At 45.4% G+C, this 25,177-nt stretch overlaps 1 protein-coding gene across 5 annotated transcripts in view; it reads right to left on the bottom strand.

The window, feature by feature from the left end:
* Window positions 1-1,567: 1,567 nt before the first annotated feature.
* The window catches only part of SRRM3 (serine/arginine repetitive matrix 3), a 648,971-nt gene continuing 625,361 nt past the window's right edge, over window positions 1,568-25,177 (bottom strand). For 4 of the 5 annotated variants that reach the window (XM_063953960.1, XM_063953959.1, XM_063953957.1 and 1 more), the window contains 2 exons: window positions 13,145-13,282; window positions 1,568-4,819 (listed from right to left, as the gene is read on the bottom strand). In XM_063953960.1, the coding sequence (XP_063810030.1) occupies window positions 4,624-4,819; window positions 13,145-13,282 (334 nt within the window). In that variant the 3' untranslated portion in view covers window positions 1,568-4,623. Of the gene's footprint in view, window positions 4,820-4,840; window positions 6,486-13,144; window positions 13,283-25,177 lie in introns of those variants that run through there. The other variant, XM_063953961.1, reaches the window with a different exon arrangement.

The raw sequence follows: 25,177 nt of genomic DNA on the forward strand, positions 1-25,177 counted from the left end.
CGCAGATCTGTGCTTAATGCATGGTCTGGTGAGTCAGTAATACTTTGTGCTAACACTTGTGTTGAGGTCTAATCTGCAGAATACAGAAGACCACTCCACCCTGTTGTGCTGAGCACGTTGGCATACTCATGAATGTCTTATTGTAACAAGGGGCCCAAGTTTGTCCACCCCAAGAACTTGCAGGCAGCTGACAGGCTTCTCAAAATACCAGAGACTTTTGAACCAATCATAAGGGACTTGTCTGAAGAGCTGACTATCGATGACAAATAATAATTGGGACCTGTGACTTCAAATGATGCAATCTGTTTGTTTCTTAGAATTTGGACTGATGTATGTGCCTCATGCGATTTTACAGAAACGTAGACTAATGTAAATATTGAGCCTGAATTCTGTTATGTTACACAACTTTGTGATGAGACCTTTGTGAGGTCTATATCCTTCATGCGTCAAGGGCTGCTGTAACTGCTGTGACTTTTTGCTGACCAGGTCAAGCTTTAAAATTTGGCTCCTGGTATTGGACATTCAGTTATTTTGATTTATCACATCCCTTGGAGGGCACCGGAACAAGTAATTCCTTACATCACTAGTGCCGGATGTTTGCTTTGTTTATATCTTTTCTGTCTTTTTGTTTAAGTAATGACTGTACGTTAGATATACTTCAAACTACAGACACAACTGCTATTTTTGCTAAGTTTTGATAAATGCACCAATTCAACGTGCCTCTACAGCAGTATCATATACAAAATGCAAACCTATTTAACTCCAGGGATTGCTAATGAAAAGGAATAAAGTTAAAATTATAACCTGAATTTATAGCATACAAAAAGTGATCCATACATGGGATATATTCCCTAGCCCGATTTTTAAAAAAATCTATATTTAGTCAAATATTGGCTTATCTATGGCACTGAGTAGACCAGCAGCAACCATTAGATGCAACTTGGGATAATGGGTAATGTCAGCTTGAAATATCTAGGCTACATAATAATAGTTAATATGCCCAGTTTATTAACTAATTTCAATGTAACAATGAATATGTATGGATAAAATTATTCCTCAACAAATATATGTATCCCAGCCTTTAGTTTATAATTTGTTAATGTTTATATGATCTACATGCAGATTTGTATTCCTTTGCAATTCCCGACATATTATTTTCTTGTAAACTATAATGTTGTAAAATGAAACTAATAAGCATTAATCAACGGGGATTAACCTTTATCTTATTACTCCATTAACGTAGACTTAAACCCCCAAAATATTTTTAGATACATTTATTGTCCGTCTTCTCATTGAGTTAAACTCAGAAATTGTTTATTGCATGCTGTCATATTTCTGTGATAATACATCCTCCATCCCTTGTCATTGACTTCAACTGATAACTGTCTTTCAGTCTCCTACAATTATCAGAAGTGATCACATCTCACTGGCAAAGTGTCTTCTTGAGTTACTGTCCCTGACCTTGGAAGAACCAGAAGAGCTAGATTGTCTTCTTTATACTGTGAGTTGAGATATTTGCCATTTCCTTGATGCTTTTCATTTTGAAAACATAAAAAAACAAAAGCCATAGCTGTTAAAACATAGACAAGTTTATGGAAAATGTCAATATCACATCACATTGAGACCTTTCGGAACTTTATGACAGTTACCAAATACAAGATTAGAGATAGACTTCAAATAATATAAGCTATACATTTTTTATAAGAAATAACCATTAGTGGCCATTTGTTTTATGTTGATTTGAACTGTGCATTAACAATGCAATAAAAATGCAAGATATACAAATATGAGACAAATAATTTCTCATATGTGAAGTAATCATCAGTTTATATACGTTACATTTCCTATTATTCAGAAATGTACTGTAGTCAGGGTACTGCAAGAGTAAAGTAAAGTAAATATATTCAACTAGAAGCGGAACCCTCACTGAAAGGACATTTCTCATGTGATATTCCCAAATAACTTATGAGTATAAAAAGTAAAACTGGTATTGGTCAACTGAAGACAACTTGTACAATAAATTTATCTCTGAGAAACTATACAACATATATATAATTCTAATACAACATAAATAAACATAAGTCTTTTGTCCAGTTAAATGTTTCTGCATTGCAGCTTTTTTTGTGATGAAAGTAACTTGTGTTGCAGCCATGTAGCGTCCTCTATAATCACAGGCTTCCGTGCCTTGGTACATGGACTGAACTGTGCATATATCCCAAATTTACAAGGTACTGTAAGCAGCATTCGTGATCTATCCATGTGTACAGAAATATACTGGACAGATTATTTGTTCATTGCGGCTTCAACCCAATAACTTTGTTTTAGAGCATGAAGCAGATAAATACTACAAGGAAGAAAAACATAACGTTTTTTGGAGCCATGGTCTTAAATCATCCTTGATATAAAAAAAAAGGTTATCCTTAATCTTTTAACAGATTGATCTTATCATGTCCATGATTTCTTTTCCAGTTGATAGCTGAAAATCAACAAAGTCTTTATCTAGAAATCAGCAGTTGTTCTTGATGCCAGTAAACTCAAAATAATGTCCTTAAAACAAATAGACTAAATAAATAAATAAATAAAATATACTTTTAAAAAATGCAAACCGCCATTCCCAAAATGGCTAAATAACTTAAAATGGTGGCTGTCATGTATAGAGTGCCTTAATTCTGGTAATATTTAAGTAATGGCATACTTTGTAAACATAGAAAATAGTAAAGGTAATTTTTACACTTATTACATTCTGTAACTCATGTTATTAAATTGCAGATTTCTGCTGATGAATAGCATTCACTTGCATCCAATAATCAAGCTATCTTTTTACGATTTGGGAGAGTGTTTTGTTAGATGTGTTAACTTTGTTTATGTGTTACCACAGGCCAGTGGTACATGATTACATGGTAAGACTTGGGGATGAATTACTGTTGGTAAAGGTTTTTGTTGCTGATGATGAGTCGTAGTGTTCTACTGTCTTCTATTGTATGGTACAGAAAAAATGCACTTTTAATAAAGCTATTATGTCTTTGTACAGTTCATATGTCCTAATGAAGCTTTCAAATTGAACTTTCTGAATAACTTTTCCAAAAACTTCTGATTGATAAACAGGTTAGATTTTTTTAAATTATTTCCTGAACTAGAAAGAGTCAACTAAAGTCTTTTTCAATGCTTAAAATTTATATAAGAAACATAGATGAGGAAACTAATATAGTGCCAAAATATTTACTGAACTTTAGTAGGCAGCATATATATTTAGGGGTGTTTCTAGAGAGGAGGAGGCCCATGTGCAGGCTCTGTCAGGGACCTCTCCTCTCTAGCCGACAGCAGCGCTGTGACTCTGGGAACTAGGGTCCCTAGGGGACCCTGGCACTGTCCAAGAGTCTAGAGTGAATGCGCAGATCTCCAGGAAAACAGCGCGGCTGCAATTTTCCCAGTGATTTTCCCACTGCGCATGCGCAAAACACAGAGGAAATGGTGCTGCACCATTTTCCCAGTGATATTTGCAGCGCTGCTGCTGCGCCGCAGGACACCAGAAGGTATAATGGGTGCAGAGTGTTGTAGTAAGAATGCTGGGTGCTTCAGGGCACTTGCAGGGGTGTCCTATGTTGTGGTCTAGGACCAATTCAAACTATTTTTGGTCAAAGTAATAGGCAAAACCAGTGCTGTAGCATCCAATCAAAATATGTGGGCAAACAGAAGCAAATCCTGTTCCTCACCACATAAGTGAACCTAATGATGACATATGAACACAATTTACTTAATTTTATTTTTGTTTTCTAAATTTCTCCATAAGAAACTTTTGCCCTAGGGTGCCGTGAAAAAAAAAATTCTGATACTCTAGGGCGCATTGATTCAAAAAAGTTTGGGAACCACCGACCTATGGTATAAAGTAATAATAATAATAATAATAATGGCCACCCAATTGCAGAATATGTTTTGTGTCTATATATAATAATAATAATCATAAATACAATTTAGTAACATATAAAAATGAATGAGCAGTATCACCAGTTTTGCAATAAATTACCTGCATGTTACACAGGTCTCATCTTGCGCATGTTGGACTAGTTTTTCTTCGCGCTTACTTTTTTTTACATATATTTAACAAAAAAGATTCAGTTTTATAGGTGCTTTAGTGCCCTATTATAATTCAACTGTGGATTCCCAACTATTCCAACTACTGATTATATGTCCATCACAACTCATTTAAAAAAAAAAAAAAAAACTGATATATTGTTAGAATACTGCACAACCACATCTTAAATATTGTTTATGTGGTTTTAGAAAGTATGGTCAGACAAGCAGCTCTGTTACTTCATTTAGTACTGTGCGACTAGAGAGCCTGCGGCTTCTGTGCTTAGTGGCAAAGGGAAAACATCATATTGTAGACACAATATTCAAAATTAAGGTGAGACTTACATGTTTTGTTTGATCTGTTTAGTAAAGGTAGATTTACACTGGCGTAAACTTATAGTAAATCCTTTGTGTATATATATATATATATATATATATATATTTATTTATATTCTTACACATTTTAACCCTATGAGTCTTCTTGGGCTAACACACAATCTACTTTAGGAAGCAAATATGATTAGTAGGAGAGTTGGCTTGATGTACAGAGGTTTAGAATCCTGCACTCTCAGAGCTGCTCCTGTAGCTAGGACTCCGACTATGGCTGGGAGAGCGGCTCCGAGTCCGGCTATGACTGTAGCTGCTGTAGCTGTCATAACTCCTACTTCGACTGCGACTGTGGGAGTAGCTACTCAAGGAGCTGGAAGATGGGCTAGGACGATAGTAAGGGATTGGGCGCTTCCGGGCACTGAAAGTTAAAGACAACAAATGATAGTTAGATCGCAATTCAAAATACCTTAAGGGACTGAGACAATGACTGTTTAACTACCAGTCTGATTATTTGTTAAGACTAATAGTTAAGAAAAGAAAGTTAGTTAAGAAACAGACATACTGTATGTTAAATTTGAACCAATTAATGTTATATGCTGTTACAATTGTTTGTCTACTTAATAGCATAGTGATAATGGGTGCAAATGTTACCCAATAACAGCTATTTTCAAACTACGGGCCCTAAAATGCTCTGACCGGCTAAGCATCTTGGGAATAGTAGTTCAATAACAGCTGGAGAACGATTTTCAAAGTTTGTTATAAAACATTCAGGTGGACTCAAGTGGTCACTAAGGTGTAATATATAAAACCTGAGATTGTGCTTTGTTTGCCCCACATTATCCACACCCTGGAAATGTAGAAGCAAGTGGTTAGTTGACAATTGAACCTAAAAGCTTGAATAAGTTAGTGTCAAACAAAAAGGGATTGCACTCCAGCTCTTTAAAATGTATGACAGCAAAACATTTCAAATGGATGTTAAGACGAAGGGTTTTATAGAAAGTCTCGTAACAGTCCTTCCAAGAAGTGTAGCGGGTATGCCAAGCAGATGTTTGGTTCTGTTACAGTACCGGTGGCGTTATAATTAGCATACTTACAGACAGACACTCAACAGTGCTGTTAGCCTATACTAACTGAGCAAATTCTTGAAAATTTATTTTTTTATCTGAATTTCAACACAATAAAAATTTATAAAGGTGTTTAACGTTCACAGAAGACGTAGAAGGAGAAAGCAGTGTGATCTTTTCTTTTTCTTACATTTCCATTACTATGTTATTCCATACCTCAGGGTGACAGTGATGCCAATAACATAGCATAAAAGCTATTTGTACCTCTCTTAGAACCGTTTATGTGACAGAGACCAGCCATCTAAAAATGAAAAGATGGAATAAAATGGCATGTCTACTTTTTTCAGCACCTTTTTGACTTTATGCATTTTGAAACCTCGGGCCGGAAATAATGACGCCCAAGATCACCAAAAGTGCGAGATAACAGCCGATCTCAGATGTTTTTCTAAAGAGGCAATCACTTACAAGGCATGGTTTTGTCTTGTAATTGATTGCCCCTTTAAAAAAACAGCTGGGATAATCCACCAGCTCGCACCTCCCATGATCTCAGATGTCATTACACCCGGACCCTGTTTTTTAATTTACATGTGTGGCTGAGATTGAACTGATTTCTCTAACAGCAACAAATCATCTAATATAGTATAGGTTTTTATAATTCATCATCATATATATTACAAGAACATGGGTTGCTTGTCATAACATGGAGTGGAATGCAATGGCTTTTTGTCTTTAAAAAGGTGTCATAGACTGGTAAAAGCTGTGCAGCACATATATCGTAGAGCAGAGAGTATTAAAAGATAAAAGCCGTAATAAGATCCCAATCTGAAACAGACTATACGAAGACACAGACTTTCTGTGAGTTGTTAGTATGTTTGATATAAGGCTGAATCTCTCATTAAACCTGACATCAAAAGAAATGGTGGAACGTCATCTGGAAAAAGGCGGAGTGACAAGGTTACCATAGTAACCAAGCATACTTGCTTTAATGCACGTCACTGGAAGCAGGTCTTCACAAGGAACCTTAACATGGGATGGAATAGCATAAATTTACATGTTAAACATATAGATGTGTGTTCATTAAAACATGTGTAAAATATGTGTAAAACGCAACTCAATGAACTAAACGTTTACAGCAAGATAAACATAGTGTATATTTATAGGCCTATATGAATATACATATATGTCCTTATTTAACTATACATCTGGCTGAACATAATTGGAGAAGCTATGATTAATATTAAATTGGAAAACAAAAAATGGGGGAATTAAAACATTTTCACGGTAAAAATGTGACTTTACTTTGATTTTTATTTGAACACGTTTTTCCCCCCCAGGTAATTCAATTTCCGCCTCTATATGAATAAGATGTTGTAAGCGTTAGATGTGCCAACATTTTTTATAAATATTTTATAAGAATATGTATAAGAAAATAAGAATTTACTTACCGATAATTCTATTTCTCGTAGTCCGTAGTGGATGCTGGGGACTCCGTAAGGACCATGGGGAATAGCGGCTCCGCAGGAGACAGGGCACAAAAGTAAAAGCTTTAGGATCAGGTGGTGTGCACTGGCTCCTCCCCCTATGACCCTCCTCCAAGCCTCAGTTAGGATACTGTGCCCGGACGAGCGTACACAATAAGGAAGGATTTTGAATCCCGGGTAAGACTCATACCAGCCACACCAATCACACTGTACAACCTGTGATCTGAACCCAGTTAACAGCATGATAACAGCGGAGCCTCTGAAAAGATGGCTCACAACAATAATAACCCGATTTTTGTAACAATAACTATGTACAAGTATTGCAGACAATCCGCACTTGGGATGGGCGCCCAGCATCCACTACGGACTACGAGAAATAGAATTATCGGTAAGTAAATTCTTATTTTCTCTGACGTCCTAAGTGGATGCTGGGGACTCCGAAAGGACCATGGGGATTATACCAAAGCTCCCAAACGGGCGGGAGAGTGCGGATGACTCTGCAGCACCGAATGAGAGAACTCCAGGTCCTCCTCAGCCAGGGTATCAAATTTGTAGAATTTTGCAAACGTGTTTGCCCCTGACCAAGTAGCAGCTCGGCAAAGTTGTAAAGCCGAGACCCCTCGGGCAGCCGCCCAAGATGAGCCCACCTTCCTTGTGGAATGGGCATTTACATATTTTGGCTGTGGCAGGCCTGCCACAGAATGTGCAAGCTGAATTGTACTACACATCCAACTAGCAATCGTCTGCTTAGAAGCAAGAGCACCCCGTTTGTTGGGTGCATACAGGATAACAGCAAGTCAGTTTTCCTGACTCCAGCCGTCCTGGAAACATATATTTTCAGGGCCCTGACAACATCTAGCAACTTGGAGTCCTCCAAGTCCCTAGTAGCCGCAGGTACCACAATAAGCTGGTTCAGGTGAAACGCTGACACCACCTTAGGGAGAAACTGGGGACGAGTCCGCAGCTCTGCCCTGTCCGAATGGACAATCAGATATGGGCTTTTGTGAGACAAAGCCGCCAATTCTGACACTCGCCTGGCCGAGGCCAGGGCCAACAGCATGGTCACTTTCCATGTGAGATATTTCAAATCCACAGATTTGAGCGGTTTAAACCAATGTGATTTGAGGAATCCCAGAACTACGTTGAGATCCCACAGTTCCACTGGAGGCACAAAAGGGGGTTGTATATGCAGTACTCCCTTGACAAACTTCTGGACTTCAGGAACTGAAGCCAATTCTTTCTGGAAGAAAATCGACAGGGCCGAAATTTGAACCTTAATGGACCCTAATTTGAGGCCCATAGACAGTCCTGTTTGCAGGAAATGCAGGAATCGACCGAGTTGAAATTCCTCCGTGGGGGCCTTCCTGGCCTCACACCATGCAACATATTTTCGCCAAATGCGGTGATAATATTGTGCGGTCACCTCCTTCCTGGCTCTGACCAGGGTAGGGATGACCTCTTCCGGAATGCCTTTTTCCCTTAGGATCCGGCGTTCAACCGCCATGCCGTCAAACGCAGCCGCGGTAAGTCTTGGAACAGACATGATCCTTGCTGAAGCAAGTCCCTTCTTAGTATCTCTTGAAGTTCCGGGTACCAAGTCCTTCTTGGCCAATCCGGAGCCACGAGTATAGTTCTTACTCCTCTCCGTCTTATAATTCTCAGTACCTTGGGTATGAGAGGCAGAGGAGGGAACACATACACCGACTGGTACACCCACGGTGTTACCAGAGCGTCCCAGCTATTGCCTGAGGGTCTCTTGACCTGGCGCAATACCTGTCCAGTTTTTTGTTCAGACGGGACGCCATCATGTCCACCTTTGGTCTTTCCCAACGGTTCACAATCATGTGGAAGACTTCCAGATGAAGTCCCCACTCTCCCGGGTGAAGGTCGTGCCTGCTGAGGAAGTCTGCTTCCCAGTTGTCCACTCCCGGAATGAACACCGCTGACAGTGTTATCACATGATTTTTCGCCCAGCGAAGAATCCTTGCTGCCATTGCCCTCCTGCTTCTTGTGCCGCCCTGTCTGTTTACGTGGGCGACTGCCGTGATGTTGTCCGACTGGATCAGCACCAGTTGACTTTGAAGCAGAGGTCTTCCTAGGCTCAGAGCATTGTAACTTGCCCTTAGCTCCAGTATATTTATGTGGAGAGAAGTCTCCAGACTTGACCACACTCCTTGGAAATTTCTTCCCTGTGTGACTGCTCCCCAGCCTCTCAGGCTGGCATCCGTGGTCACCAGGACCCAGTCCTGAATGCCGAATCTGCTGCCCTCTAGTAGATGAGCACTCTGCAGCCACCACAGAAGAGACACCCTTGTGTGGAGACAGGATTATCCGCTGATGCATCTGAAGATGCGATCCGGACCATTCGTCCAGCAGATCCCACTGAAAAATTCTTGCGTGAAATCTGCCGAATGGAATCGCTTCGTAAGAAGCCACCATTTTTCCCAGGACTCTTGTGCATTGATGCACTGATACTTGGCCTGGTTCTAGGAGGTTCCTAACTAGCTCGGATAACTCCCTGGCTTTCTCCTCCGGGAGAAACACCTTTTTCTGGACTGTGTCCAGAATCATCCCTAGGAACAGCAGACGTGTCGTCGGAATCAGCTGCGATTTTGGAATATTTAGAATCCATCCGTGCTGTCGTAGAACTACTTGAGATAGTGCTACTCCGACCTCCAACTGTTCTCTGGACCTTGCCCTTATCAGGAGATCGTCCAAGTAAGGGATAATTAAGACGCCTTTTCTTTGAAGAAGAATCATCATTTCGGCCATTACCTTGGTAAAGACCCGTGGTGCCGTGGACAATCCAAACGGCAGCGTCTGAAACTGATAGTGACAGTTCTGTACCCCGAACCTGAGGTACCCTTGGTGAGAAGGGCAATTTTGGACATGGAGGTAAGCATCCTTGATGTCCAGGGACACCATATAGTCCCCTTCTTCCTGGTTCGCTATCACTGCTCTGAGTGACTCCATCTTGATTTGAACCTTTGTATGTAAGTGTTCAAAGATTTCAGATTTAGAATAGATCTCACCGAGCCGTCTGGCTTCAGTACCACAAATAGTGTGGAATAATACCCCTTTCCTTGTTGTAGGAGGGGTACTTTGATTATCACCTGCTGGGAATACAGCTTGTGAATTGTTTCCAATACTGCCTCCCTGTCGGAGGGAGACGTTGGTACAGCAGACTTCAGGAACCTGCGAGGGGGAGACGTCTCGAATTTCCAATCTGTACCCCTGGGATACTACTTGTAGGATCCAGGGGTCCACTTGCGAGTGAGCCCACTGCGCGCTGAAACTCTTGAGACGACCCCCCACCGCCTTTGAGTCCGCTTGTACGGCCCCAGCGTCATGCTGAGGACTTGGCAGAAGCGGTGGAGGGCTTCTGTTCCTGGGAAGGGGCTGCCTGCTGCAGTCTTCTTCCCTTTCCTCTACCCCTGGGCAGATATGACTGGCCTTTTGCCCACTTGCCCTTATGGGGACGAAAGGACTGAGGCTGAAAGACGGTGTCTTTTTCTTTATACGGCAATACTTCCATGTGCCGTTTGGAATCTGCATCACCTGACCACTGTCATGTCCATAAACATCTTCTGGCAGACATGGACATCGCATTTACTCTTGATGCCAGAGTGCAAATATCCCTCTGTGCATCTCTCATATATAGTAATGCATCCCTTAAATGCTCTATAGTCAATAAAATACTGTCCCTGTCAAGGGTATCAATATTTTCAGTCAGGGAATCCGACCAAGCCACCCCAGCGCTGCACATCCAGGCTGAGGCGATCGCTGGTCGCAGTATAACACCAGTATGTGTGTATATACTTTTTAGGATATTTTCCAGCCTCCTATTAGCTGGCTCCTTGAGGGCGGCCGTATCTGGAGACGGTAACGCCACTTGTTTTGATAAGCGTGTGAGCGCCTTATCCACCCTAGGGGGTGTTTCCCAACGCGCCCTAACTTCTGGCGGAAAAGGGTATAACGCCAATAATTTTCTATCGGGGGAAACCCACGCATCATCACACACTTCGTTTAAATTATTTGATTCAGGAAAAACTACAGGTAGTTTTTTCACACCCCACATAATACCCTTTTTTGTGGTACTTGTAGTATCAGAAATATGTAACACCTCCTTCATTGCCCTTAACATGTAACGTGTGGCCCTAATGGAAAATACGTTTGTTTCTTCACCGTCGACACTGGAGTCAGTGTCCGTGTCTGTGTCTGTGTCGACCGACTGAGGTAATGGGCGTTTTAAAGCCCCTGACGGTGTTTGAGAGGCCTGGACAGGTACTAATTGGTTTGCCGGCCGTCTCATGTCGTCAACCGACCTTGCAGCGTGTTGACATTATCACGTAATTCCTTAAATAAGCCATCCATTCCGGTGTCGACTCCCTAGAGAGTGACATCACCATTACAGGCAATTGCTCCGCCTCCTCACCAACATCGTCCTCATACATGTCGACACACACATGTACCGACACACAGCACACACAAAGGGAATGCTCTGATAGAGGACAGGACCCCACTAGCCCTTTGGGGAGACAGAGGGAGAGTTTGCCAGCACACACCAAAACGCTATAATTTTACAGGGACAACCTTATATAAGTGTTTTCCCTTATAGCATCTTAATATGTAATAATATCGCCACAAAAATGCCCCCCCTCTCTGTTTTAACCCTGTTTCTGTAGTGCAGTGCAGGGGAGAGCCTGGGAGCCTTCCCACCAGCAGTTCTGTGAGGGAAAATGGCGCTGTGTGCTGAGGAGAATAGGCCCCGCCCCCTTTTCGGCGGGCTTCTTCTCCCGTTTTTCTGACAACCTGGCAGGGGTTAAATACATCCATATAGCCCCAGAGGCTATATGTGATGTATATTTAGCCAGCATAGGTACTTTCATTGCTGCCCAGGGCGCCCCCCCCAGCGCCCTGCACCCTCAGTGACCGTTGGTGTGAAGTGTGCTGAGAGCAATGGCGCACAGCTGCAGTGCTGTGCGCTACCTTAAGAAGACTGGGAAGTCTTCAGCCGCCGATTTCTGGACCTCTTCTCTCTTCAGCATCTGCAAGGGGGTCGGCAGGACTCACTGAAAATAAAAAACCTAATAAAACTTTTACTCTAAGCAGCTCTTTAGGAGAGCCACCTAGATTGCACCCTTCTCGGCCGGGCACAAAAACCTAACTGAGGCTTGGAGGAGGGTCATAGGGGGAGGAGCCAGTGCACACCACCTGATCCTAAAGCTTTTACTTTTGTGCCCTGTCTCCTGCGGAGCCGCTATTCCCCATGGTCCTTACGGAGTCCCCAGCATCCACTTAGGACGTCAGAGAAATATAAAGAGTATTTTAACAAGTAGGTCCAATTCTGTATAAGCCGATTTCTGAATAATATCGTAAAGCTTATGTTGTGGCATGGCGCTTATTTAGAAGTGACTTGGCCAATGCATATCAACATACACTATAACCTAATAAATACACCCCTTGGACATCTGTGCACTGGAAGAAATTGTATGATACAATTGGTTATCTCCTTTCTATTGCCTGAATAAAAGAGGAAATTGCGACTCACTCTGCCTGCTCATAATAGCTAAGTAGAGTAGAGGCTCTAAAATTCATCATTCATAGAAATTGGTACAGGGAGAAACTGCTGGTTAACTAGATTGTAGCAAATTCAGCGTGTTACAAGCTACCATAGGTACACACAACTTTGTATTTTTTTTCTCATCGCATCAGTAGTTTCAGTAGTGATGAGAATTTTAAGAAATAATGCTAAAAACATTTTAGAAAAAGATGGTTTGATGAATAGAATATTTCTTAGTACAAAACATGTGGATTCAGTATGAATTACCGGCGGGCGGGATCCCAGCTGTCCATATCCCGACAGCGGCATCCCGCCCGTCAGAATGCCGGCAGCGGGGCGAGTGCAAAGAGTCCCCTTTGTGTGCTCACCACAGGATCTATTCCCACTCTATCGGAGTTGTGGACACCTACTGTATAAGTGGGGATAGTCCTGTTTTGCCGGGATTCATAGAAGTGGCACATCATATTCATAACTATATCAAAGGAACATGGCTACATTTTTTAATCGGATCTTTCTGCCATCTTCCTGCCTATAATCATTCATGCTATTTCTGATAATCACATGGACAGACAAGGAATACAAAGCATGCAATTTTTATTTGCAATTTTAAGAGAAACATCATTTATATCATTAACCTTGTAATTCTTCTTGCTTCCATGAAGCTAGGAGAATCCCTCCTTCTCTTCCGAATAGGAGAGTAACTTCTAGAGCGACGTCGAGGCCTTGTTGCTTCTGTATCATTATGTCGTGCTCGGGCCTCACCATCTTTCTCCCTAATAGAAGCAAAAATACTAATTTATTAAATGGACACCTTTTCTTCATGTAGATGGGTTAGAGAAATAACTGGAAATTCAAATGGCTTGTCTTTGACTGCTAGTGAAAGAAACAGCAGTGTCAGGTAAAATAGGATTTTAATACCTACCGGTAAATCCTTTTCTCTTAGTCCGTAGAGGATGCTGGGGACTCCAAAAGGACCATGGGGTATAGACGGGATACGCAGGAGACATGGGCACTTTAAGATTTTAAATGGGTGTGTACTGGCTCCTCCCTCTATGCCCCTCCTCCAGACCTCAGTTATAGGAACTGTGCCCAGGGAGACGGACATTTCGAGGAAAAGGATTTTTGTTAACCAAGGGTGAGATACGTACCAGCTCACACCACAACACACCGTACAACATGGCATTTAACTAAAACCAGTTAACAGCATGAACCAAAAAATCTGCAACAGGCTGATCGAAACCAAAAACACAACCTTTGTGTAACAAAAGCAATAACTATGAACAAGTACTGCAGATAGAGTCCACACTGGGACCGGCGCCCAGCATCCTCTACGGACTAAGAGAAAAGGATTTACCGGTAGGTATTAAAATCCTATTTTCTCCTTCGTCCTAGAGTATGCTGTGGACTCCAAAAGGACCATGGGGTTTATACCAAAGCTCCAGACCGGGCGGGAGAGTGCGGATGACTCTGCAGCACCGATTGAGCAAACATGAGGTCCTCATCAGCCAGGGTATCAAACTTGTAGAATTTTGCAAAAGTGTTCGAACCCGACCAAGTAGCTGCTCGGCAAAGTTGTAGCACCGAGACTCCCCGGGCAGCCGCCCAAGATGAGCCCACCTTCCTGGTAGAATGGGCCTTCACTGATTTCGGTAACGGCAATCCAGCTGTAGAATGAGCATGCTGAATCGCATTACAGATCCAGCGTGTAATAGTCTGCTTAGAAGCAGGAACCCCAATCTTGTTGCAAGCATACAGGACAAACAGAGCCTCCATTTTCCTTATACGAGCCGTTCTGGCTACATAAATTTTCAAAGCTCTGACCACATCGAGAGACTTTGAATCAGCCATGGCTTCAGTAGCCACAGGTACCACAATAGGTTGGTTCATGTGAAACGAAGAAACCATCTTTGGTAGAAATTGTTGACGAGTTCTCAACTCCGCTCTATCCTCGTGGAAAATCAAATAGGGGCTTTTGTGAGACAAAGCCGCCAATTCCGGCACCCGCCTTGCGGACGCCAAGGCCAATAGCATGACCACTTTCCAACGGAGAAATTTCAACTCAACCGTTTGTAAAGGTTCAAACCAATGTGACATAAGGAACTGTAACACCACGTTAATGTCCCATGGTGCCACGGGGTCACAAATGGAGGTTGGATGTGCAGCACGCCTTTCACAAAAGTCTGTGCTTCTGGAAGCGAGGCCAATTCCCTTTGAAAGAAAATTGATAAGGCCGTAATCTGCACTTTAATGGAGCCTAACTACAGGGCCCGCATCCACACCTGCTTGTAAAAAATGTAGAAACCGACCCAGCTGAAATTCTTCCATAGGAGCCTTCTTGGATTCACACCAAGACACATATTTTCTCCAAATATGGTGGTAACGCTTCGCTGTTACCTCCTTTCTAGCTTTCAGTAGAGTGGGGATGACCTCACCGGGAATACCCTTTCGCGCTAGGATTTTGCGTTCAACTGCCACGCCGTCAAACGCAACCGCGGTAAGTCTTGGAAAACGCATGGCCCTTGCTGTAATAGATCCTCTCTTAGAGGAAGAGGCCAGGGATCTCCTATGAGTAATTCCTGAAGATCCAGATACCAGGCCCTCCGTGGCCAATCTGGAACAACGAGTATCACCTGTACCCTTGTTCTTCTTATGATCCGTATCACCTTTGGGATGAGTGGAAGTGGAGGGAACATATAGACCGACTGATACACCCACGGTGTCACTAGGACGTCCACTGCTACTGCTTGAGGGTCCCTCGACCTGGAACAATATGTCTGAATTTTCTTGTTGAGGCGAGACGCCATCATGTCTATTTGAGGAATTCCCCAACGACTTGTCACTTCTGCAAAGACCTCTTGATGAAGACCTCACTCTCCTGGATGGAGATCGTGTCTGCTGAGGAAGTCTGCTTCCCAGTTGTCCACGCCTGGAATGAAGACCGCCGACAGAGCCGCCCAGCGAAGAACTTTTGTGGCCTCCGCCATCGCCGCTCTGCTCCTTGTCCCAGTTTATGTGCACCACTGCTGTTATGTTATGTTGTCTGACTGAATCAGGACGGGCAGACCGTGAAGAAGATGTTCCGCTTGTAGAAGGCCATTGTAGATGGCCCTTAATTCCAGAATGTTTATGTGCAGACAAGCTTCCTGGCTTGACGATTTTTCCTGGAAATTTTGTCCCTGTGTGACTGCTCCCCAACCTCGGAGACTTGCATCCGTGGTTACTAGGATCCACTCTTGGATCCCGAACCTGCGGCCCTCTAGAAGGTGAGAACTTTGGAGCCACCACAGGAGAGAAATCCTGGCCGTGGGAGATAGGCTTATCTTCTGGTGCATGTGTAGGTGAGACCCGGACCACTTGTCCAACAGGTCCCACTGAAAAACCCTGGCATGGAACCTGCCAAACGGGATGGCCTCGTAGGCCGCCACCATCTTCTCCAGCACCCGAGTGCATTGATGAATCGACACTCTTGCCGGTTTCAGAATCCCCTTGACCATGTTCTGTATTTCCAGAGCTTTTTCCATCGGGAGAAAAATTCTCTGCAGTTCCGTGTCCAGAATCATGCCCAGGAAAAACAGCCGTGTTGTCGGAATCAACTGTGACTTTGGCAAATTTAGGAGCCAACCATGTTGTTGCAGAACTGTCAGTTTTTAGTAACTGCTCCTTTGATCTCGCCTTTATCAGGAGATCGTCCAAGTATGGGATAATTGTGACACCCTGCTTGCGCAGGAGCACCATAATTTCCGCCATTACTTTGGTGAAAACCTCGGGGCCGTGGACAGACCAAACGGCAACGTCTGAAATTGGTAATGACAATCCTGAACAGTAAACCTCAGGTAAGCCTGATGTGGAGGATATATGGGGACATGTAGGTAAGCATCCTTTATGTCGACTGACACCATAAAATCCCCCCCTTCCAGACTGGAGATCACTGCTCGGAGAGATTCCATCTCGAATTTGAATCTTTTCAAATATAGATTGAGGGATTTTAAGTTCAGAATCGGTCTGACCGAGCCATCCGGCTTCGGGACCACGAACAGGCTTGAATAAAACCCTTCTCCCCGTTGTGACGGGGGTACCGTGACAATGACTTGCTGTTGACACAGCTTTTGTATTGCAGCGCACACTACTTCTCTTTACGGAAGAGAAGCTGGCAAGGCCGATTTGAAAAATCGTGGGGGGGCACATCTTGAAACTCCAGTTTGTATCCTTGGGCCACAATTTCCAGCACCCAAGGATCCAGGCCTGAGTGAGCCCGGACCCGACTGAAGAGCTGAAGACGTGCCCCCACCGAGCGGAGCCCCAGCGTCATGCGGTGGACTTGGCAGAAGCCGGGGAGGACTTCTGCTCCTGGGAGCTTGCCACAGCCGGCGATCTTTTACCCCTTACCTCTAGCAGCAAGGAAGGAGGACCCTCGTCCTTTTTTTAATTTATTAGACTGAAAGGACTGCATCTGATACTGAGGCGTTTTCTTTTGCTGTGGAGGGACAAAAGGTAGAAAAGATGACTTAACCGCGGTAGCTGTAGATACCAGGTCCGCGAGGTCTTCACCAAACAAAACGCCACCTTTGTATGGCAGAGCCTCCATAGCCTTCTTAGAATCAGCATCACCATTTCATTGATGAGTCCACAACGCTCTCCTAGCCGAGATTGCCATGGCATTGGCCCTTGATCCCAAGAGGCCAATATCTCTCGCAGCCTCCTTTAGATAGACTGCAGCGTCCCTGATATGACCCAGCGTCAAAAGCACGCTATCTCTATCCAGGGTGTCAATTTCAGATGACAAGTTATCTGCCCACTTTTCAATAGCGCTACTCACCCATGCTGCTGTCACAGCAGGTCTGAGCAGCGTACCTGTAGTGACATAAATAGATTTCAAGGTAGTTTCCTGCTTACGATCCGCAGGATCCTTTAGGGCTGCCGTGTCAGGGGACGGAAGTGCCACCTTCTTGGACAACCGCGCTAGAGCTTTGTCCACCGTGGGCGTCGACTCCCACTTTACCCTATCCTCAGAGGGAAACGGATATGCCATAGAAATTCTCTTGGGAATCAGCAACCTCTTGTCAGGAGTATCCCAAGCCTTTTCAAAAAGAGTGTTCAGTTCATGAGAGGGAGGAAACGTTACCATAGGTTTCTTTCCTTTGTACATACAGACCCTTGTCTCAGGCAAAGCAGGGTCTTCCGTGATATGTAACACGTCCGTAATTGCCACAATCATGTACTGAATGCTCTTAGCCAGTTTAGGATTCAATTTGGCATCACTATAGTCGACACTGGAGTCCGAATCCGTGTCGGTATCTGTGTCTGCTATCTGGGTAAATGAACATTTCTGTGACCCTGAGGGGGTCTGAGTTTGTGACAAAACATCTTCCATGGATTGTCTCCATGCTTGGTTCTGAGACTCCCACATTCTGTTCTGCCCCCACACCAGCCTCCTCCTGGGAAGAGCATTCAGCCTCAGACATGTCGACACACGCGTACCGACACCCACTATCACACTGGGCTATAGGGAACAGACCCACAGTAAGGCCCTTCAGAGAGACAGAGAGGGAGTTTGCCAGCTCACACCCAGCGCCTCACCCGGTCTGAAGAATGTACAATGCCCCAGACCTTGCAGCGTTTTTATATATCTCCTATATAATAGCCCAGATCTGTGACTTTGTGCTTCATTTGCTAACGCTGGGCGGAGTCAAAACAGTGGGCGGAGTTAGTCAAATGAGTCACAGATCTGGGCAAATCTATAGGAGACTTGGAGCAGGAGCAGATGGTATGGGCATGGCACAGGCAGGGGTGCATACCTCCCAACTTTCTTCAGGCAGGAGGGACACACGCACAGCAAAAAGGGGGCATGGCTAACGGGAAAGGGGGCGTGGATTCGCGGGTGGACCCGCGATCGCGAGCCACGCCCCTGTTTTCGCCAGTGAGGGGGCATGCCCAGCGCTCTGTGAGCTGCTGGCATGCCCCCAGCGGCGGATTATGAGTCCGGGGGGCCCAGGGCACTTGAGACAGGAACCCTATCTCATTGCTGTGCCTGCTGTGGGTGTGGGGGCGTGGCCTTAATTGCGCCCTCGTGGCCACGCCCCCTTATGCAAATGCCAGGATATTTTTTTATGGGATTTTGGCCCCTCAGCTAGGGGTAAATCCAGACCCCCCCCCCCCCCCCCCACACACACACACACACACACACACGCACACACACCCGCACAGGCAGAAGTAAGCAGGGAGGCTGCTGCTGCCTCCCTGCAACACCACAGACCTGCCAACACGCAGTAGCACAATGCTGCCGCTGTTACTGGCAGGACGGGGGAGCTTCAGAGCTGGGACAAAGCTACTCCAAGCCGCGGGCCCCCTAAAACTGTGAGGCCCGGGGTACGTACCCCCTGGGCCCACCCTTAATCCGTACCCCCTGATGCCCCCCTCTCCCTCTGTCTCCACTAAATAGACGTTGTGTGCATGCTAAGCAGAACAGCGAGTACAGGAGCTTCCCAACTGCCCCCCACCCACCACTGGTCACTGCGACCCCGCGGGTGGGACAGCGGGACAGACCCAAAAAAATGGGACTGTCCCGCTAAAATCAGGACAGTTGGGAGGTATGGGGGTGTGTAGGGGGTATGCCATACAGACAGACGGCCACCGGCTCACTGTGTACTTGACCCCCCCACATCAGCATACTCAGCAGGGGCTCTCTGGTGCGGAGGAGCGTTACTTTCTGGCACACTCCACGCTTCTTAGCTGCAGTTTTGTGGGGCACCTGCCACTGTGAAGGTTCCGTACCGCCTCTGTTATCTCCAGCCCCGGCAACCCCAACACTAGCTGCAGCGCTGCCGCCCGCAGTGAGGTGCGCCCAGCTCCTTCACACACTTTAGCCGGCGGGCAGCGCTGCAGAAGTCCGCGCTGCTTGCAGGCTCCAACCCCCTCCTCCCTCCAGCCGCAGCGTCTCCAGGGGGCTAACCAGTCACTCCCAGTCTCCCCTTACCACAGTGCCCGGCAGCCGCGCGAGGTCCGCGGTGTGTGACTGAGGAGTGGGGGGGAGGGATGCGGACGGGCAGAGGAAGCAGGACTCCAGCCTGAGAGCGTCAGCCATGCCAAGTCTCCACCAGCAGCAGATCCCAACAGGTTGGAGTGGAACAGCAGCAGCCAGCAGCAGTGACTCCGGTAAGACACATCTGTCTGTCACCACTGTTCTGTCCCTAATACCAATCTCTCCCGTGCCCTGTGTTCTGTCATGTCCCTGTCACCCCCTGGCCTTGCCCTGTCACCCCTGGCCTTGCCCTGTCACCCTTATCCTGGCCCTTTCACCCTTATCCTGGCCCTGTCACCCCTATCCTGGCCCTGTCACCCTTATCCTGGCCCTGTCACCCCTATCCTGGCCCTGTCAACCAAATCCTGGTCCTGCCGCCCCTACCTGGCCCTGTCACCCCTATCCTGTCCCTGTCATTTCTGTCCTGGCCCCGTCACCCCCGTCCTTGCCCTGTCACCCCTGTCCTGGCCCCGTCACCCCTGTCCTGGCCCCGTCACCCCTGTTCTGACCCTGTCACCCCTGTCCTGGCCCTGTTACTGCATACCCTCCAACTACCTTTTGGCAGGTACAGTACCCGCAGCGCCTCCAGACCCCTCCCCAATGCACCACACCTCCGCACCTTCCCCTCCACCACATGCGACACTCCACCCCCTCCCCAGACGCTGTGCCTCCAGACCCCTACACCACCAGCCCCTCCCACTCCCCCACCACCCACAGCACCTCCAGACCCCCTCCACCATCCACCCCCCCATATATGTCTCCCCCCACACCTACCCCCCTCCACCCACAGCATCTGCAGACACCCTCCTCCATTCGCGGTCCCCCCCTCACCCACCCACGGCACCTCCGCACCTGCCCTCCACCACCTGCAGCGCCTCCGGATCCCCTTCCCCGTCCGCCGCACCACCCGCACCTGCCTCTCCCCCACCGCGGTGCCTCCGGACCCCCCACCCCACCCACGGCACCCCCGCCCCTTCCCATCCCACACCACCTCCGGAACTCTTCACCCATCCGCAACATCCCTGCACCTGCCCCTCCCAGTGGCACCCCTGCCCCTCCCCCACCTGCAGTGCCTCCTGACCCCTCCCCCATCTACAGCCCCCACTCTTCTGTCTCTCCCCCACCCGCAGCACGTCCCAACCCTTCCCCATCCGAGCCCCCCCCGCATCTGCCCCCCTCCACCTGCAGCATCTACAGACACCCTTCCCCATCCGCAATCCCCCCCGCACCCGCTCATTCTGTACATCGTGCCCTGCAGGTGCTGTTCACGCTGTCGCAAGGGGCTGCGCCTCCTTCACCATCACACACGCCCTTTCATTGTGCAATATTTAACCACTAACAAAGGAATGCAGGTAATACTCCATATAATACAAATATTGAACCCCATATAGGCATGCAAGGGTCAAAGGGGCGTAGCCCCTTGTGACGGTGTGAAGAGCGCCCGTAGGGCGCGATGAAGCACCTAGTATATATATATATATATATATATATGTATATATATATATATATATTCAACACCAAATATGCTGTGCCCCCCCCCCCCCCCCCGTTTTTGCACCCTGTTACTTGTGACAGAAGTGAAGGGCCAGGTCCAGCGTCTCTGCAGCTTGCTGTGAAGAGAAAAGATGGCGCTGTTAAGAGCTGGAAGGATGAAGCCCCGCCCCCTAAATGGCGCGCTTGTGTCCCGCTTATTTTTATACTGGCGGGGGTCTGTATACAGTGCCTGCGCACTGTATACCTCTGTGCCAGATCTTAAAAGAGGTTTTATTCTGCCCAGGGCACCCCCCCTGCGCCTTGCACCCGTGTAGTGCCGTTTGCGAGCGGGAGCAATGACGCGCAGCGCGACCGCTGCGCGGTACCTCTGAGACTGATGTCTTCTGCCGCCTTCACTGAAGTCTTCTTTGCTTCGGTTACTCACCAGGCTTCTCTCTTCTGGCTCTGTGAGGGGGACGGCGGCGCGGCTCCGGGAACGAGCAGCTAAGCTATAACAAGTGATCCAGTGTCCAGTAGCCTAAGAAGCAGAGCCTTTAACTCACAGAAGTAGGTCTGCTTCTCTCCCCTCAGTCCCACGAAGCAGGGAGCCTTTTGCCAGCAGTGCTCCTTGAAAACAATAAACCTAACAGAAAGTCTTTTCTAGAGAAACTCTGTAGAGCTCCCCTAGTGTGTGTCCAGTCTCTCTGGGCACAGAATCTAACTGAGGTCTGGAGGAGGGGCATAGAGGGAGGAGCCAGTTCACACCCATTTAAAGTCTTAAAGTGCCCATGTCTCCTGCGGATCCCGTCTATACCCCATGGTCCTTTTGGAGTCCCCAGCATCCTCTAGGACGAAGGAGAAAAAGGATTGTACATGCACTTCAATGTACATATTTTCAAAGTTCAAGTTCAAATGGTGCATTAAGTTTAAACTGCAGGTATCCCTCACGTAAATGGTGAATTTCAGAATCGGCTCTAGGCATAGGTCATATAGCAAATGCCTAGGGGCATCTGAAAAGCCTAGGGAAATCTGGCTGGCTGGACATTTAAATTCTAACTAGTAGCTTTATTGCAGCAGTGAAGCACCTGTAGCTATATTGCACTGGCGATGGCCAGTGCAATAAAGGTTTCTTTTTGTTCATTGTGGCACACTGTGCGAGTCGTCATGATGTCAAGCAATACCACTGAGACAGGCAGAGCAGAACACAGAAGGTAAGTGTGGCTGCTAGAGATACACTTGTGTGGACTGGGGCCAGTGTGTGCAGGGATCCATTCATGTTGTTTAACATATTATATATGAGGGCAGTTCAACAAGTAAGGTAGCAAGACCTCATTGTGTAAATTTATTCAACTTATTAGTGCGAGATCCATTCTAAATCAGATATATTTATGGATACAAACAACTCTGAATAGCATGCACATGACATGCCCTCAAACACTTTACCTATGGGAGAAGCCCCCATTGCCACCTACTTACACAATACAACCACAAGTGGGATGAATGCAATTACCAGTAGTTGCACATGCTTGGCCACAGAGCATACACAGTTACTAAAAATCCCAGCATCCATCTGCAGCTCTGCATTAGTCCAAAAGTCTGTCTAGGGGTAGGATCCAAAAAATAATAGCATATAAACATAACTTCCACAGTAAATTACAGCTCAGCAAAGCTTAAAAACATCTGAATTTAGACTGCGAAGAAAGAAGAAGAGAAATTTTGCTGCGCCGATGTGTCTCTATTCCTCTAATAAATTAAGCGAAATAGCTTATAACTTGAAAATAAGATCCCAAGTGTCAGAGGTGTGTGCGCTTCTATAAGGAGTAGTGAGTTACTCCTAGATTGATAAACTAAAGAAAAGTGGATATAGAATAGAAGCGCTCAACACTCACTGACCCTGTGATCTAAAATTAATAACAACCAAGGTGTCCTTGGGGATTTTTTTTGAATGTAAAAATATATTTATTATAATACAGTAAAAATTGTACAATAAACCAAATCTATATCTTATCATAAAACCCTTTATCCTCACTGCAATTCTATTGCCAAGAGCTATTCTACATTCACATCAAATTGCAGATGTCAGCTAGATAACTAGCAGCAATATAGTGGTAACAATTGTTGCAATCAGATCTTCAGGCTATCTATTCAACAATGTTGAGTGTATATTCAGACACAATTGTTACGATGTAAAGAAAAGAATTAATGGATGTAGAATGCACTCACTCGCTCTGAATTCAAGAGCTATGTTATGTAACGTCTCAGAGTTCCAGGAGCCGATGACAGGTGTTGGTGAAATAATTGATTACCTCTCCGGTAGGTTGGCTGGTCCCGAGCGTCCTCGGGTATAAGCCAGAAAACTCAAATGAAGCTGCAGAATTTTGAAGCACTGGCCCGTGCTAGCCGGGGTCCCACTGTTAAACCTGCTGTCCCTGGGCGTGCACCGCCCGTTGCAGTCTGTGGGGAAGAACAGGTGTGTGACTGCTGTTGGAGGGAACCCGCTGCAGAGAGAGTACCTTGGTGGAACGCCTCGATCTCCCTGGACTGGCACCGTCCGTAGGATATGTGGGGGGAGAGAGACTGCTGGTGACCACTGGCACTGTGCGGAGAGGAAATTCGGCTGTGTCCTGTCCTGGCTATCGTGCTGATTAATCCCGTGGGAAATGTAGCAGAGCCGTCCGGAGAGTGTCAGAGACAATGATCGGTCAGTGAGGGCAACCGGGGGAGGTTGCCTCACTGAATTTAGACTGCAATTACTAATCTGCAATGTGTTTACTTTTGTAAAGAGCGTATACTGTAAACACTTCAGGAATAGGCGCAACACATGGCTATTCACGTAATGCATTGACATTGAGCGGATGTAAAAAGGACCATGTGCATTGTTTTGCGGAAGTTTCAAAAGAGTTGTCTCAATTGCCTTTTGCTTGCTTTTTTACATGCAGTACTGATTTCTACCACTAAGTGTTTCCACTGATAATGCATGAAACTATATAATAATAATAATAATAATAATTATATATATATATATATATATATATATATATATATATATATAGCGCTCTTTCTCCAATAGGACTCAAGGCGATAAACAGATACATAGCATAATATGAAAAAATTTATAAATAAAATGATGGAAAAATTAATTTCCCGTTCATCGACACCTGGGTACAGTATGTTAAGCTGGTGATGCTATGACAGGAAGATGCACATCGTAGAGTTCCTCATTATGCGAATGAGCCGCGGCCCTGTAAGCCTAAGGTGGTATTTCTTAGGGGACTAGTCTCAGGAGCCTTCATCCAAATAATCAAAAGTGAAATAAAATAAAAATCCATAAGAGGCAAACACAACTTATGGAACCCTATCAATAAATGACACTGCAATGAATGGAGCTGGACAAGCTTATGGCATATCTTTGCTGTGCACACTGCCATATGCCAAATCTACCCAATCTTTACCCAAGTGTAAAGTTAATTTGCATTTTTTAAGCATCTTTGTTTGAAATCTATACACCATCAAACCCAATCTTTTTTACCTTAACACTAACCGCCACTTTAAATCTAGGGTTTTTTCTTGCCGCAGTTGTGTTGGTGTCCACAAATCTCAGGCTATTACATATAGGTCTATGTGTGATCTCCCTTACTCTGGAGAAATAGGGTTTTAATTATGACCTCCAGCAAGGGGGGAATATCGCCACACTTGGGGGCACCCTTCTTTCAAGCAATGTGCCCCCTTAGTAGTAATTATCTTATTTTTCTCTACCACCTTCTCCTGGGAAGCATCTTTCTGCTGGGCTGTCTGTAGTGACAACTAAGCAACATAACTTATGAACATTTTATTCTTGTACCTGTATTGTGCAATAGAAAACTCTACGTTGTGTGTTCATTGGCTTTAAATTACATTTTTCACACATTTGATTATTTGATTATTTATGAAAATATATGTACAGTACTAGACAAGTACAGTACTAGATTTACATGTATAACACAATAATACAATCACTTTTTTATTTAAGTTATAGAAATATCTTTTAATACCATTATATGCAAATTACATGTATTTCTAGGATTCAATAATAAACATATTACCTGTAAGATAAAAAACAGTTTAAGTGAACCTGCACAAATAAAATAGATATCTTCTGTCAGTGGGAAATGTGCCCTCTTTGTTATTTTCAATAAAA

This window comes from Pseudophryne corroboree, chromosome 2 (assembly GCF_028390025.1).
Source record: "Pseudophryne corroboree isolate aPseCor3 chromosome 2, aPseCor3.hap2, whole genome shotgun sequence".
Taxonomy (NCBI): Eukaryota; Metazoa; Chordata; class Amphibia; order Anura; family Myobatrachidae; genus Pseudophryne; species Pseudophryne corroboree.